At 47.4% G+C, this 15,313-nt stretch overlaps 2 protein-coding genes across 2 annotated transcripts; one reads left to right on the top strand and one right to left on the bottom strand.

Annotated features, from left to right (window-relative positions):
* Positions 1-1,664: 1,664 nt before the first annotated feature.
* Positions 1,665-14,972, bottom strand: LOC119100869 (endoplasmic reticulum-Golgi intermediate compartment protein 3). The gene is made up of 4 exons (XM_037224042.1): positions 14,923-14,972; positions 4,670-4,776; positions 2,786-2,880; positions 1,665-2,543 (listed from the first exon to the last, which is right to left on the bottom strand). Exons 2-4 carry the CDS (start codon positions 4,766-4,768, stop codon positions 2,408-2,410), a joined length of 330 nt encoding a protein of 109 aa, XP_037079937.1. The 5' UTR covers positions 4,769-4,776; positions 14,923-14,972; the 3' UTR covers positions 1,665-2,407.
* LOC119100870 (reactive oxygen species modulator 1) lies at positions 9,693-12,746 on the top strand. Its single transcript, XM_037224043.1, has 3 exons — positions 9,693-9,778; positions 11,409-11,543; positions 12,241-12,746. Exons 2-3 carry the CDS (start codon positions 11,416-11,418, stop codon positions 12,347-12,349), a joined length of 237 nt encoding a protein of 78 aa, XP_037079938.1. The 5' UTR covers positions 9,693-9,778; positions 11,409-11,415; the 3' UTR covers positions 12,350-12,746.
* Positions 14,973-15,313: the final 341 nt, after the last annotated feature.

Here is a 15,313-nt window from a genome sequence, read left to right as displayed (position 1 = left end):
AGGTGCAAATTGTTCGGTGTGGGAAAACGAAGAAGTTGAGGCTTTGTTCCGAAGGTCCCTACTGTCAATCAGGTGCAGGGGCCTGATTACGTCATCGCTGATTACCTGATTACGTCATTATGCTCGCGATAGGAAAAAGACGCCTGTTCGCGGGTCGAACATTAAGAAGGTGTCTGCTGGAGTCACTGTTGCTGTGTCGAGTGCTCCGCACACCAGTGCCGTGCCCGTGAGTGCGTCTGGGGCTGCAGAGCCTGCTCCGACAGTTGTCTGGGGCTGCAGAGCCTGCTCCGACAGTCGTCTGGGGCTGCAGAGCCTGCTCCGACAGTCGTCTGGGGCTGCAGAGCCTGCTCCGACAGTCATCTGGGGCTGCAGAGCCTGCTCCGACAGTCGTCTGGGGCTGCGGAGCCTGCTCCGACAGTTGTCTGGGGCTGCAGAGCCTGCTCCGACAGTCGCTGATGTATCGCAAACTGTTGACCAGGAGACCGCTAAACCCGAAGTGGCCAGGTCACCGTCGACAGATAACAGAGGATCGTCTGATGCTTTGTATCGCACACGGAGTGGTAGGGTTTAAACCCGAAGTGGCCAGGTCACCGTCGACAGATAACAGAGGATCGTCTGATGCTTTGTATCGCACACGGAGTGGTAGGGTTATGAAACATGTTAATCGTTTGGAGTAGCAAACGTGGTAGTCCTTTCGTCCTTTCTTTCGTAAGGTGAGGGTGTTGTCGGCCGCCTTTGATTGACCTTATCCTTGTCCTTGACCTGGAAGTGCTACAGCTGTTCTGCGACGCGCTCTATTCTGATTGGCTGTTGTCGCGGTACCAGCCGAGGTCGGACGTGGCGCGCGTTTTCGGGCTCTCTGTCTCAAGACTTCGCCGCGGATGTATCGGTGTTACTTTTGTATTGGCTACGGCCAATAAACCTTTGCGGAGACCGTGCTGGGTGGCCTGTGTGGCATCGGAGTCTACGCGAGAGTTTTAGGGCAGAAGACAGTACCTAGTCATGCACTGTTGCGCTGGGTGAAACTTCCCTTTCCTGATTACGCTGCGTTATGGGTAACCTTCCAAAAAAGAACGTCTGTTAGGCCTCCAATCGCGCTAAAGAGCGGAGCAAATAACTGGGCCCGTTCCTAGTCATCACAAGAATTCAGAGGCGTAACTTTCTGAAGTGTTGGCGCGTCTGGCCACCACACCCGAGCGTAACGTTACGCTGTCCAAAACCTCCCCCTTTCACCTCAGCCCTTGCGGTTTTGGTTTTGAATATCTGTTCGTACCTGTTCTCGTTCTGCAGTACATCGCTAGTTTGATTGGCGTATGTTATTTTGTTGAAAATATATAAACCCCTACATAATCACCCTAACTTCAAACCTTTTCAGTCCTCTTCCGTAGTGCTCGGCCTTGTTTTCGGATGATTTTTTACTACACGTGCAACACTTTTTGCAGTGACCTGGTGCTCTTTAGTTTGGCTCAGGTCGATGAAGGCTGGAATGAATGAATTTTCGCTTTCTCATTTGCACAATCTTTGTTTACATATTCTCGTATTGATTTCCACAGGACTTTCCGCACTCAGCAAAACAAGGCAAAACACTTTAATAACGCTATCAACACCGGCAATCAAAAAGGTGGTTCGTAGCCTAAACATGGTGGCATGAATCCATACAAAAATTCCAGTAAAGCCTTTATCGGACGGGTATAAAACAACACAAGAAACCATTCCTGTAACACACGACACACAATACCCAAACAACATGCATAGTGTAATAAGAAGTTCCACCAGCTCAGGACAGTTAGAGCACAATCTCTCCGGGGAGACCATGCGCAGGACCCGACAAAGTCAAGACATTGGTTGCAGCGAGATAAAACACATTCATCATGTGTGCCCACCTGTGTCAGTGATTTACGCCTACGTTTACCACCGACGACACGGCAAAGATCCACAGAGTTGAAAGCGCAAGACAAACCTCCCTCACGAAGGCCTCAAATACGTCATCTCAAGATGAACCGCTGCTTTCCTCTGCTAATTTCATGGGCGCAAGTGACACGTTTACTGTGCACCGGTGCACGAGAGCAAGCAGTGCGACAACCACCCACAACTGGTGTGTGAGATACGCCGCGTTGCAACGGGGCAAAACAAGACATAGCACAACAGCAGCATCCCAAGAGCGTCAGCACACCCCAGCACGTATACAATGAACCTCACCGGTCTTTCCCCTCCCCCGTAAACCACCATCACTGGACCCATCAGGTAGCCTTCATCGATCATCTCTAGCATCCTAGATATTACGACGAGGCCCGTTTGCCCACCTCCATCAGAAAGCTGTACCTGACCCGTTCACCACGCGTCAAAACATGGCGAAGACCGTTGGTGTAGCTCTACCGAAGGCCACTCGTCTACTCAGGGCTCTACGTCAGCCCTGCTTTCCCAACTCTATCTTCTTCTGGATGGCACGGACCGAGTGGAAGATGAAGGCGTCCAGAAGACTGGCCACGGTGAAGACGCCGCCGACAATGGCGCAGAGGTTAGTGGCAAAATGACCGACCGACCTGGGGGCGGAGCAGAGGCCGATCACCGCTGGTCTCTACCGGACACCACCGACCAGCGAACACCCAGCGCTCGCGACACGTGACCAGGCGGCCACGCGCTGGCAGTGCTGATGCTTTCAAAGCTGACCACCAGTGTGATGAAGCGGCAGGCTGAAGCTTATATAGAACCAAAATGGTAGTCATTTCGTGTCGACTATTTGTTTCAACAGCATGCAGTTTAGTATTACGCAAAGACAACTCACTTGACTTTTTCGCTGTACTTGACCATCAGCGGGGCAAACTCGTACACGAAGAACACGCCCGGGGCCGAGCTCCCGTCAGAAAACTCGTTCAACGCCTGAAATTGTCACAGAATGTTGAGAATGGCATATGCCCATAAATACTAGGTTGGCTCAACCGCGAATGTCTACAGGCCTGCACTCATCGCGCGCCGGCTCCCACTTTTCAATGTTTGACAACGGGGTAGACAAACATTCAACATCCTAACAACTTATCAGCTTCGTCAAGGACATCGATTTTGGCCGTCATAAGCGCCGTTGCATACTAGACGCACATGTAAAGCCTGGCTGGCCCGGCGCCCGTTACCTGCACGAAGTGTGTCTTACGATCTAATCTCAGCGGGCACATTCATCCCGGACCAACGGGGAACTCTGCTCTCGCGAACGCTCGAGACACCGGTCTTGTGTGTTTGATCACATTTGCTTTCAGGAATCGTAAGATAATTTTTTTCATATTGAAAAGTAGGTATGACTCCAGTACATGTGACACCTTACCAACGCACCAGGCACATCATCACACACAATTCATTCTCTTTGGCCCGATATCGGGACGGCCACTGAAGCTAACCGCAGTTCAATTTTCCCCCAAATACACAAACATCCATGCAACGCAAGAAGATACAAAACAAAAACGGGATACCTTACCCCTTGATTGTATCGAAATTCCGTGGCGAAAAAGCGAGACAACTAGTCCTAGTCTGTCCAACAGCATTTCCTTCACGAATTAATTCTGAAGAAAGGTTGACCATGTCCAGCTTAACATGGGTTGGCCATGTTCGTACAAATTGTTGGTCCCATTTTGAGTGCGATCTTAAGACGCTTAATTCATGGGACCCATCAATATACTTTGTTTCGATATCTTATCAATATCCATATCTCTCCATATAAGACCCCCAAAACCCGACAACGTTCATAACTGTTATTGGTTTAGAAAGAACCAAGTGAACCATTTCAAAACTGATGACACTCGGAATTTATTTCATGCAGTGACTAGCACACATTTCATTCATTTTTATGCCGTCTAAATGTAGCCAAAGAAAGCTTCTGCGCTCTCTTTAAGTTTAAAGGGAAACCATAAAAGAGCAAAAGGCCAATTGGACGTCCTGTTCCAATGATGGGTCTTTCACCAGCATAGAGTCCTTCGTCACCCCGATGCCCCGTTGCCAAGGCTGCGTCCCTGGTTGCGGAGTTTTCATTCTTGAAGTGGAACAATACCGGCAACATGCTAATATTAAACGGAATGTTCCACAGTTGAAAATATTGAAGCAAGAATCAGATATGATGAAATAAGCTCACTTAAAGCTTCTGTTATGCATTAAGTGGAAAACATTGCTCTAAACAGCAAAATGTCTCTATTTAGTAAATATGCTCCTGAATACGTCATTGTTTTATTGCGCCATCGTACCTAGAAATTGATTTCGAGCCAAAAGACGACCGTTTTATCTTGAAATTGTCTTCACATACACCAGGTATGAACGGCTCGACAACTATATGTTCTTCGCCTTGATCACCGCATAGTTAATGAGGTAGTAAGATTTAAATGACGCTCTTATGGCGTCATGAATGTCTGGGCGACCTTGAAATAGTCTGCACGAAAAGGTCTGCACACCATCGCGGGCACATACCTCAGATACTAGAGGAGTTTAGGTCCTAAGAAGAGCAGGGCTGTAAACGGCGCCGAATGATCTTCAAAATGGCTCTTTCAGTTCAAAACCGTCCACAAATGTGGAATGCCCCCTTTAAGCCGACCTTTGGCCGGATGCTACTGAATTTGTAATATTCAAGGTTTATCCGTACCCACATCCCATGCCCTTCACACGAACGCAACAGTCAACAGGTTCCACTCACCTGGTGGTAACGGGTGACGGAAAACTGGTTTGTAAACAAAGTAAAATCATCTCTTCTCTGCCACATCGTTGGGACGATCTTGACAAAATATTTGTACATAGTTCCACCTGAAACAAAAGCATGTCATGATTGTTCGGCGGTCACAGTCACGCTCACATTGGGATGCACATCGCCCAGGCGAAATCATACGTTCTGGGCGAGGCAGGTCGCCGAGAAGGAGAGAGCGGGACTGTACAGTGGTGCGTCCATTCGCGCAAGTCAGACGACAGTAGTTCCCATTTCTCCCAATAGAGGGCAGTACTGGGTAATCCCTCAGATGCTTTGTGTGATAGGTACCCTTAATATAATCCATCCATGAAAGGTTTATTGAAATAACGAGAAACAACTCCCAGATTCATAGTGAAATGTTTAACAACCACAGAACAAGGCTTTGGGGGTAAAATGGTAAAACCAGCAAATATCTCAAATCCCTTATATAGCTACTGAAAATATCATTCTATATATAATATTCTCACTCACAAAAATGCACCACTCGGTCTTGGCTTTCGCAACCACTAGTTTCTGACATACATAGGTGCTCTACAGTGCTGCTAGAAATTCTCCCTGAATCCAGAGATCTAAACTCGCAACTAGTCATCCCAGAGGCAGATGTCTGCCAACGCCACAGATAAGTGTGCACATTTATGCATACCTCTCAGATCAAGCCACCACGCACCACCGCGGGACCCTTTCGAATGACAAATCTGGCGCCGCTACCCTGGCTGCCGTCGTGCCCACTGGACCTGGACTTGCCATTGGTAATATTTGTTCGGATCCATCTGATTCAACGCATGCACTAATAAGACACATGCTTTTGATGAAGTGCTCCTGTAGTGAAAATAAAATTGAAACCACCCAGCGCTCGCGCAATGACTGCATTTCACTATTGCAATTCCACCATCTCCCATCCACAAGGGTGACGGCCTATCAACTGCTGAACGGCCCAGGAGACTCGGGACCTTCAAAGCCACTATCAAAACTGAAGGCGTTTCCAAGCCTGCCTTCACACACCACAAGCGGGATTTCTCTGACAAACACGGGCCTGTGAGCCCGTCGCCGTTCGCCATCTGACGCTAGCCTGCGACGCTGTCACCGCCCACTGCCGGCCAGTGTCAGCACCACTCCCGGGCCTCGGCCTCCAAGGCGCCCGCTTGCCCTTACATTCAGTCCACCGCCAGCCCTCCAGCTGGAAAAAAACCTCTGATGTCGTCACAGCCATGGCCCACATTGTGTCTGCAGAACATTCCATCCGTCTCACAGGACTGCAACAGTAACAATTCCTAGCATTATCATTTCTATGACGTACTTAGGTTACCGTGGTAATTGAGTTAATAGTTACCAAAGATAGCTTATTGAGTTATAACATAGACTATGTATTGACACATGTCATCTGCGTAATAAGCGTCTGCGAGCGAAAAGAACTTACCTCAGCAGTTCGGTGCACTGCGGACATGTTTCAACTACAAAATTACTCAGTCACTTGACTCCACCAGAAAACAATGCTTGCAATTTCGCCAGGCATGCTGATTCTGGTGATATCAGGTCTCCATCTCGCCTTTAAGTGCCCATTCGAGCCATTGTCATCAGGCGCGCCTAAACCCTGTTCATTTGCTCTTCTCTCAAGACATTTTTAATATTTTTCCATTTTCAAAATAGGCAACATCACTGGGAAGACTCGACAATGGTCCAAATCTGTCACGCGCTTGATGTTTTTCCACAGTGATGCTTAGCAAAAATAGCGCAACGTGTATGGGGCTTCATTTTTTTCTAAACAAAAACCAAGTTGTTTAAACGTTTGTCGACAAAGGGTAAGTCAGATAAGTAGAAACTATTCTTCAATATTGCCACAACGAATTGTGTGAATCCGATGATGATTGAAATCGCACCATGGACAGGAATATTGAAAAATCCCTGTCCGAATCTGTACTGTGACTTTCAGTAGCGTTTGTCTATTGGTCTGGGCCAATCTCACTGGCGATTTGTGTAACCAATGGTTGGGATGAAGGTGGGGACCTCCAAATTTTGCGGTTATTTTGTCTCTTCCAATTTACCCAGGGATGCATGCTTGTCACGCCGCCCTCTTTCAAAATGACTTTCTGGTCAACTTGTTCCTTCTACAATTAAGTTGCCTATGGGACCGACCGGCACGAAACCCTTCCAAATCGTTGCACCATGGTCGAAAATACTCTTTCCAGCATACACTGATGGCGATGTCTTTTTGTGGCGATGTCTCAAGAATCGCAGTATGGGGCTATCTGCAGTAAATTTAAGAAATTCAGGACCTTTTGTGCCTTTTCATCCGACCAAAGATCACACTCTTTTAGAAAGGGAAGATTATCGACAACTGCGCATCGATTTGTGTAGATTTTTTGGGCTGACTGGCTCTGGCTCCCATAGACCAAACGGATGGGGTTGCCTGCGAACTGCTTTCGCCGGCCCCGTAAGCTTTTGGTGCCCGTTGACTTGACCCTAGGTCATAAACTTCTGCGAAGAATAAGTTATCGACAATGGCGTATTGATAGGTACAGGTTTTGGGCCAACCGGTGACATAGGCTCGGAGCACAGGGCCGTCCGCAAACTGATGCTTGACGGCTTCGGGCGTTTCTGGCGGCCTTTGACCAGGCTCAAGGTCACTATCTTTTGGAAGGGACAGTATAACGACTACGACAAATCGAAAGGCCAATGCTTTGTGTACATCGGTTACATAGGCTCGGAGCATGCGGTTGCGTGCAAACTATCTTTCCCGTTTGGAGCATTGTTGACGACCTTAGACCTGGCCTAATGTTACCACCTTCAGGACAGGGTGAGTTACCGACCAAGCGGCTTCGAATAATGGAAGTTTGGTGACAATCAGTTTCATGGGCTCGGGGCATGGGGTTGTCACCAGGTTTGGCAGTCCTTAAACCTCTCCTATTCCGCATGTTACCGGCTCCGCGTTTATCAACGTATATTGAAACACCGGTTTAATTAAGCATGGGTGCCTGAAAATACACCACGAACGAGATGCAAACAATCTAAAACTATTGGCTACCACACCACGGGTGGTTGACGAATTATGGATTGCAGGAATTCATTAGCAAATCCGATCGGTCAAATAGATCCGTAAAATCACCACCAGTTCTTACACTGGGATAAGATCGAGCACAGGAGAGTAATTTTGCAAAATAAGTTGGGAGGAAAGGCAAAACAGCAAAACATGTGTTTGCGCTACATGCACTAGATGCGTCCCAGATGCGCCGCGCTGAGTCCGTGCCCATCTACATCTTGCTGTGCTCGGTCCGCACCTGCCAGCAGGGCCATTTGTGTTTAGTCCGTACCTGCCTGCATTCCGGCGTGCTCAGCCTGTGCCTGCCTATGGGGCCTGTCGTGCTCGGTCCGTACCTGTGCGCGGGGCTGACAGTGCTCGGTCCCTTCCTGTCTGAATAGTCACCGTGAGTGTCAAGCCATGTGTGCTGCGTTCCCGAGACGTTGATGTGCGGTGCTATGTTTAATGCCAAAGTGGGTAGAATTGCAAGGGATCCAAGTTGCACAGGTAAGATGACGCAATCAAACAAGGACGCATTGAGAGGGATATTTACTAAGAAGAGTAATTCTGTTGTTTAGATCCATAACTTCCACCGAAAAGTATGCCAAAACTTATGAGCGACCGTATTTCATCATATCTGTCGCTTGTTTCGATATCTTTAAATTTTGGATAAATTTTGGAACATTTCCATTAAGGGCAGGATTGTGAACTGCCCGAATGATCTTCAATATCACTATTTCAGTCCAAAGCCGTACGAATGTGGAATACCCCCTTCCTCGTAAAAAACAAATGTGAGATCACTGCACACCGTGGAATATTCGACGACTCCTGATTCGGCGCCGGGGGCAACGGACTTTCTCCACACTTGAGGAGAAAGGGTGACAGCCCTCTCCATCCCCGCTCCGAAGTACCTGCTCCCTCTGCGCAGGCATGTTTACATCCCACGCCGATCTAATTCGAACGACTTTGCTGAATTTACGCTCGCAAAGCACATGATCCTATCATCCATCTACTTCTACCTGATTGGCTCGCGGCTTAATGCACGCACCAGAAATAATCTACCTGCTACTGGCATAAAAGGCACACTCGTACATTTTCAAGTGCGTGCTTTCGCTACTTTCAAGCTGATTGCGCACTTCATCCACTAGGCACATAATCATACAACATCGAATTCTACGCATTCGGCTCCATGTTTACATGCACCTACCTCCAAAAATTTCTTCATTATCGGCAGGAAGGCAGTCTTATGTCCCCGCCCACCAACCTCGGCAGAAGTTCTGGCGTAAACATTTTCAATTTCCATGCCAACTGCAGTGTAAGTGTTGGCTGCGTAAGCTTGCATAGCACATCATAGTATTCGAATTTAAATTCTACGCGACTGGCTGGCTGATGATGTGCACCTGGCACCCACGGTTCACTCATTATCGATAAGAAGAAAGCCGGATGTTCTGGCCCCGTCATACCCCCTACAATTCTCGTGTGTACGTTTTCACTTTTCAAGCCTTTGTGTTTCATCACTTAGCAGCACGGGTTTGCAAAACACACCATCACACTTGCCATAAATCCTACGCAATCGGCTCGCTGGTAATATGCAGCGGGGTAATAAATACCGGGAAGAACGACTTTCTGTACAAAAACAACCAGTATAAAACTGAGACACTTAATTTGCAATATATTGCAAATTCCTTCCATACCTTAGTGATCTGTTTCAGCTATCTGGTGGAACCTCAGCCAGTCTGATGAAAATGATCCTTTCTTACCGTTTCCTTCTGTATGTGGTGACTTAAGTAGACTTTTCGGTTAAAATTCGTTTAACCGGTGGTGGAAATATCTGCATTGATGGCAATAATCCAATCGATGGTGAAATGTTTATTTGAAGTATGATTGATCTCACCCGGTAGCAGTGTCCATTTTGACTATTTTAATTTATCTTTGGTAACCGGCTAAAAGGGAGCCATTTTTCGTAAACCTTGGTTCCGTCCATCCTCGCCGGCTCCGCGCGGCCTCCATTCGCGCTGCCGGCGTCGCATGTGGGCCAGTTTTCGGTGCGTGCGTAAGTGTATTCGTGAAGGGCCCCTTATTTGACATTTTTCAGTGCATGGTCTAAAAAAATTGGCCTTTCGCAGCCTATATCTGAGAGTCTACTGCCAGTGCAACTTGAGCTTGTCAGAAAGATGTTGGTATTGCTGGCTGACCCTTGGACATTACAAGTTGCCATCGCATAAATCAAAGCAGAAACTGGTCACTGAAAGCTATAAGCAAAGCCCACTTTTAAAAAACAAAGTGCCAAAGTAACTTTGAACCTGTTCCATATGTATGTTCCCGATGTGGTTAATGTTAATCATCTTGGACAGATGGGTGTTGGCACACACCAACAGAACATTGCCAATATATGACCATGTGTTGGAAGTGTGCAAAGCCCCAATACTAACACACAAACAACACCAATGATACTGATGGATCCATCCATTCTCATGCCCATGACAAAAACAACACTCCTACCACAGCATATAGTAAACAGTCAAAATCTTGTAATTGATATATCGGTGCACTGCGTGCTCACAGACTGACCTGCTAATAATTTCCATTGTTTCCTCTTACTAGACTTAGACTGCCCCCAACCTTTTGTTTAAATCCAATTTAGTGCTGGAATGGATTAATACTACCTCCTTACTTCACCTGTTTTTTTTTTGTTTGTCAGTCTGCACACTATACCTGGGTGTGGTTTCTAAAATAATGTGAATGCCAAGTGCTCAGATTTTTCGGTGCTTCAAGCTGCCTCATTTACATTTGAAGCATGCATAGTTGCATTAATAATTCCCTTTGCACATTGCAGGCATGTGCCTGGATCTCAAGGGTGTTTTAAGGATCTTTGATGATTGTCTGGTCATAACAACTAGGGGGTTCTTAGCACATGGCTGGCACATGGGTTTGTGAGTCTTTCTCACCTTTATGGGCTCTGATCTGACAAAACTGAGAAGTTATGAAGGAGATGTGACTGAAAAATTCCAGCAAGCCACACCCATGTGACCCTGGGACACTTGCTGCTTGGTGGAAACCAGCCATACTGCTCATGCTGAAAAGCATGATTCACCTTTCAATTCATTACTTGCACAAATCCAGGCTTTATCAAGGAATTGCCCCTTTGTACATTGTCTTTCACTGATTAAAACAGCCACAATGGAGTACTATTCATAGATGTGAAGACCATGGAATGGTGCATGCCAGAGGATATTGGGGATATTAAAAATAAATAGTATCACATTACGCACTTGCAATGTTTTGTATTTCTACCTCCTCTAAGAAGCTGTTTGCATCACCAAGGCCAGTTTCTGCTTCACCAAAAAGTATCCGGCTATTGGCCATTGCTGCAACCAACCTTGTGAAAGGTGGGATGACAGAACGCCGAAATACGACCACGCAACACGTATTGGCATGTCGCTTGCTACCGCAAGCAACATGCCAACACATGCTGATGTACACAGAAGCATATCAACACGCCACCTAACAGAAGGGGAAGGAAGAATGCCATTTATTGCAAAGTGCTGCTAACCAGCATTGGTAGCAGTGAGTGCCAGGCAAGAAATCGCGTAATTCCATACGGTGACTTCCCATGACACAGGGTGTTTGATACCATGTTTTACATGTCTCCAAAGTTTGGCGATCCTGTTCCAGGTGAAACATGCCAGTTCCTGCGGGATATGGAGCCCAAGGGCCCAGCTGCTTTGACAGGATGAAGATGGGATTTGGAATTGGATTCTGCGTCGGCATGGCAAGCGGAGCTATTTTTGGAGGCTTTTCTGCACTGAGGTAAGAAGTCATACTTTGGGTCATACTCGTGGCCACAGCTGCCTCTGAGGTCTAGTCAGCCATCTCTGTGGTCTGGGCAGTCAGCCATCTCTGTGGTATGGGTAGTGATGGTCAGCTGTCTCTGTGGTCTGGGTGGTGATGATCAGCCATCCATGTGGTCTGGGCAACGATCGTCAGACTTCTCTGGTCAGGGCAACGACGGCCAGCCAGCTGTGTGGTCTGGGTATGGATGGCCAGCCATCTCTGTGTTCGGGGTATTGGTGTTCAGCTGTCCTGTGGCATGGACACTGAGGGTCAGCTATGCATAGCTCGCGGTATGGCAAAGTTGAGTGACATTGTTATGGCGTCATATATGCCTGGGTGATTCAAATAGTCTGCACATGTTCACGGCCGTATAGCTAAAAAACTATAGGGCTTTAGGTCTTGAGAAGGGGAGAGATGTGAACTTCACCGAATAATCTTCAAGACGACCTTCTCAGTTCAAAACCCCATCCAAATGGGGAACGCCCCCTTTAAGATTTCTTACCAAAAAACTTTGTCAGAATTGCGACAATCGCACCAGGTTTGTAGAAATCCTGACGGAAATCCCCGGGATCGTCCATCGTCGTCATCACCCCGCTCGAGCAAGCCTCGATCTGCCTGCGGCCCCGCTCGTAATAATTCCCACCCTCGGCTGATTTACACCTGTTTGCTTCAGGTACGGGCTTCGTGGCCGGGAGCTGATCAACAATGTGGGCAAAGTGATGCTCCAAGGTGGCGGTACCTTCGGCACGTTCATGGCAATAGGCACGGGAATCCGGTGCTGAAGGGTCTCGTCTACATGTGTGTATTTCACCAGAATGATTGCTGAGTCTGATCATTATTTTGGAGTCGTGTTATGGAGTGCAATGTACGCAAACGTCAAGTTGTGGAATTTATAGTATAACCCCGTGTAAAATAAAGGCTTTGGGAGAAAACACTGACCTGTTTTTGAAATTTGTCCTCACGAGTCTGGAAGTATATTGGACCGCCTGCATCGAACGGACATTTATCGGAACATTTGATGCGCCCCGTGCGGTTTCGAAGGCACATTCTAAACAATTCAGCCCGCTGAGTCTGATCATTATTTTGGAGTCGTGTTATGGAGTGCAATGTACGCAAACGTCAAGTTGTGGAATTTATAGTATAACCCCGTGTAAAATAAAGGCTTTGGGAGAAAACACTGACCTGTCTTTGAGATTTATCCTCAAGAGTCTGGAAGTATATTGGACCGCCTGCATCGAACGGACATTTATCGGAACATATGATGCGCCCCGTGCGGTTTCGAAGGCACATTCTAAACAATTCAGCCCATTTCAGCGACTGGTTAACACGCAACAGAGTTTCGTGTGCAAGCATGGCCGACGGGGGTGAAGGTGTCATGTGCTCAAGTGATGTTCGCCGTCAACGTTCATGGTCCGAATTTAATTACGCGGAAGAACTTGGAACGCGTGCTCTGGGAATACGCAACAAGCTTTGCTTAAACGATGCTCCGAACAGAAAGTCATGCACAGAAGCCTTTTGGAATTTATGAAAAATTTCGAGTGATTCTCCACCAAACCAGTGTTCTGAAAGAAGGCTGAAACAGTCCGCATATCACCTAGGCCGTAGAAACAACTTTGTCTCGAACTGCCTTCTTTCAGATACCTAGTGACCATGAGCCGTGCCACACCATAGCGGAAAAAAACGGCCGTCAATATACCAGTGACGGGGCGTCGCTGGGCGTTGCACGGAATGATGTAAAACTCTGTACTCATTTCGTGAAACAGCGGATGACCGCATCATTACGGTCGTCGGTTGTTTCCCGGCATTCGTTTCACAGGGCGCATAATTCGTATGGCGTCTCACAGTTTGGTGTCTTCGCATTACCGAATACCTACGTGGCGACGCCAGCCTCCTGGGGACGGTCAGGCGCTGAAGCGCGGTCCGGCCGACCAGGCGGATGCATGGCTATGACCTTTGTATGTCTTTCCACGTGCGCTCAAGCTAATTAATCTCCCACTTGACCTTCATACCTACGAATTTCGCTCCTTGCTTAGTCTTATCGACGCCACAAACGCTGTCACGCGTCGGCTTCAGCTGCGGGTGGTGATTTCAAATAAATGTACCGAACCATGGCCTTCATATAATATATATATATATGTATATATATATAATATATATATATATATAATATATATATATATATATATATATATATATATAGATGATGGCCGGATATCTGTCCTAGTTAAGACCTTTAGCCAAACACCATGGCTCATGCTAGATCAGGCATGCTTCACTGTCTAAGTTTTCGGCGGGTGGTCGCCCCATATTTCTAAAAAGATAAACCGAAGCAAAATACTATTAAAATGGCACAACCATTATGCATACCACACATAGCATATACAATTGAAGGCAACGTTATGGGCACATTTGGTCGTTCGCATAATTATAGGTCTGGATTAGTTGAGGTCATTGAGTTGAAATGCATCCCGACAAACTAAGTTTAACCACGATTTAATGTTATGCAACTATTTTGAAAAGATGCCGAAGCGCGCGCTGAATTTGGTAAAGCAGTGCCTTAGGTACCTTACTGGAAGCCAATGGAATAGCTAGTCGTTTCATTCAGTAAGTCAATGATGCAGTGTGCCAGGGGTTACATACCACAGGATTACATACAGTGCGTGCTGGACACTAAGCTGTAGCGGTCCGCGCTGGCCGCGCGCTGCCGCTAGCCGTCGTAAAATAGTGGAATAATTGGAAAACAAGAATGGGCCTGAAATCGTAGGATTGTTCGGCACAGACACATCTACGTAAAGATATCCACAGTAATCCATAATCTCCTATATATCGGCACATCTGCGATTTTCTCGGGCATACAACTGATCGAGTGTATTTCTTGGGGCTTATCTTGTATTATGCATGACCTGATGGGCGGACCCGAAACACAGCAAGAGTGGGTTCCACTCACTGGCCGACCCATCGAGCGTGCGGCATGACCGCGCCGCCGATGGTCAGATTACTCCACGGATGAAGGTACATGGTTGATTGTTTAAAACCATGGCCCTTCACACATTCTCTGATAATTAAATGCAAGACGCAATGTCAGTGCACCCTAGCGATGACCTGTGTTATCGACCCTCAATGTTGACAACACTTTTGAATAGCTCAACGAATGAAAAAAACTGGTCAGTCAGTCCTAACACAAATCTGAGTACAATCGCCGTTTCCAGCTGGCGTAAACCTGCGAGTCGTTTGGTCTGCATTGTGGGTACAACGCACAGCATCTTCCGTTATTCTAACAGAACTGACCGTCATGTACTCCTACACAGTTTACCTTGTTGCAAGGTGACAGTGTGCGATGGTGATTCTGACCGACCTTTTTCCGCCACGGAGCGTAGTCCGTCCAGGGGGTTCGTCTTGCCGGGGACGTTGTCCCGAAGGAGAGGTGCCTGACCGTGTGCGTCAGGTTGAACTCGCGTGCAGAAAACGGCTGCATGTCGTGAACTGAAAGCGACCGGCGTCAGCACGGTCTTGTCCAGGCACCTGCTGTTAGCTGTGTAAAATGATCCTTACGGACGTAGATGCTCCCATAACTTGCACACACCCCAATTCGACGAATGGGGCATATAGCTGAGAGAGGACGATGGAGAAGAGACAGGGCTCCCACTGACTTCACAGAGCCTTGCCTGTCGGCTCCAACCCCCTTCGTCACATGCTCATGGTAAACCGGTCTCAGAGCTTCACTGGCATAGATCCCTGAATTGTCA

Source organism: Pollicipes pollicipes, unplaced genomic scaffold, assembly GCF_011947565.3.
Source record: "Pollicipes pollicipes isolate AB1234 unplaced genomic scaffold, Ppol_2.1 Scaffold_4881;HRSCAF=5763_pilon_pilon_pilon, whole genome shotgun sequence".
In the NCBI taxonomy this organism is placed as follows: domain Eukaryota; kingdom Metazoa; phylum Arthropoda; class Thecostraca; order Pollicipedomorpha; family Pollicipedidae; genus Pollicipes; species Pollicipes pollicipes.
This window is presented reverse-complemented; position numbering and strand designations above follow the sequence as displayed.

Bases quoted from the DNA above. Each gene is read 5' to 3' on its own strand.
- LOC119100869 (XM_037224042.1), bottom strand. From the start codon at position 4,768: ATGTACAAATATTTTGTCAAGATCGTCCCAACGATGTGGCAGAGAAGA. The intron at 2,881-4,669 runs GTGAGTGGAACC...TGACAATTTCAG, and splicing joins CCGTCACCCGTTACCACCAG to GCGTTGAACGAGTTTTCTGA. The intron at 2,544-2,785 runs GTGAGTTGTCTT...CTCCGCCCCCAG, and splicing joins AAGTACAGCGAAAAAGTCAA to GTCGGTCGGTCATTTTGCCA.
- LOC119100870 (XM_037224043.1), top strand. From the start codon at position 11,416: ATGCCAGTTCCTGCGGGATATGGAGCCCAAGGGCCCAGCTGCTTTGAC. The intron at 11,544-12,240 runs GTAAGAAGTCAT...TGTTTGCTTCAG, and splicing joins GGAGGCTTTTCTGCACTGAG to GTACGGGCTTCGTGGCCGGG.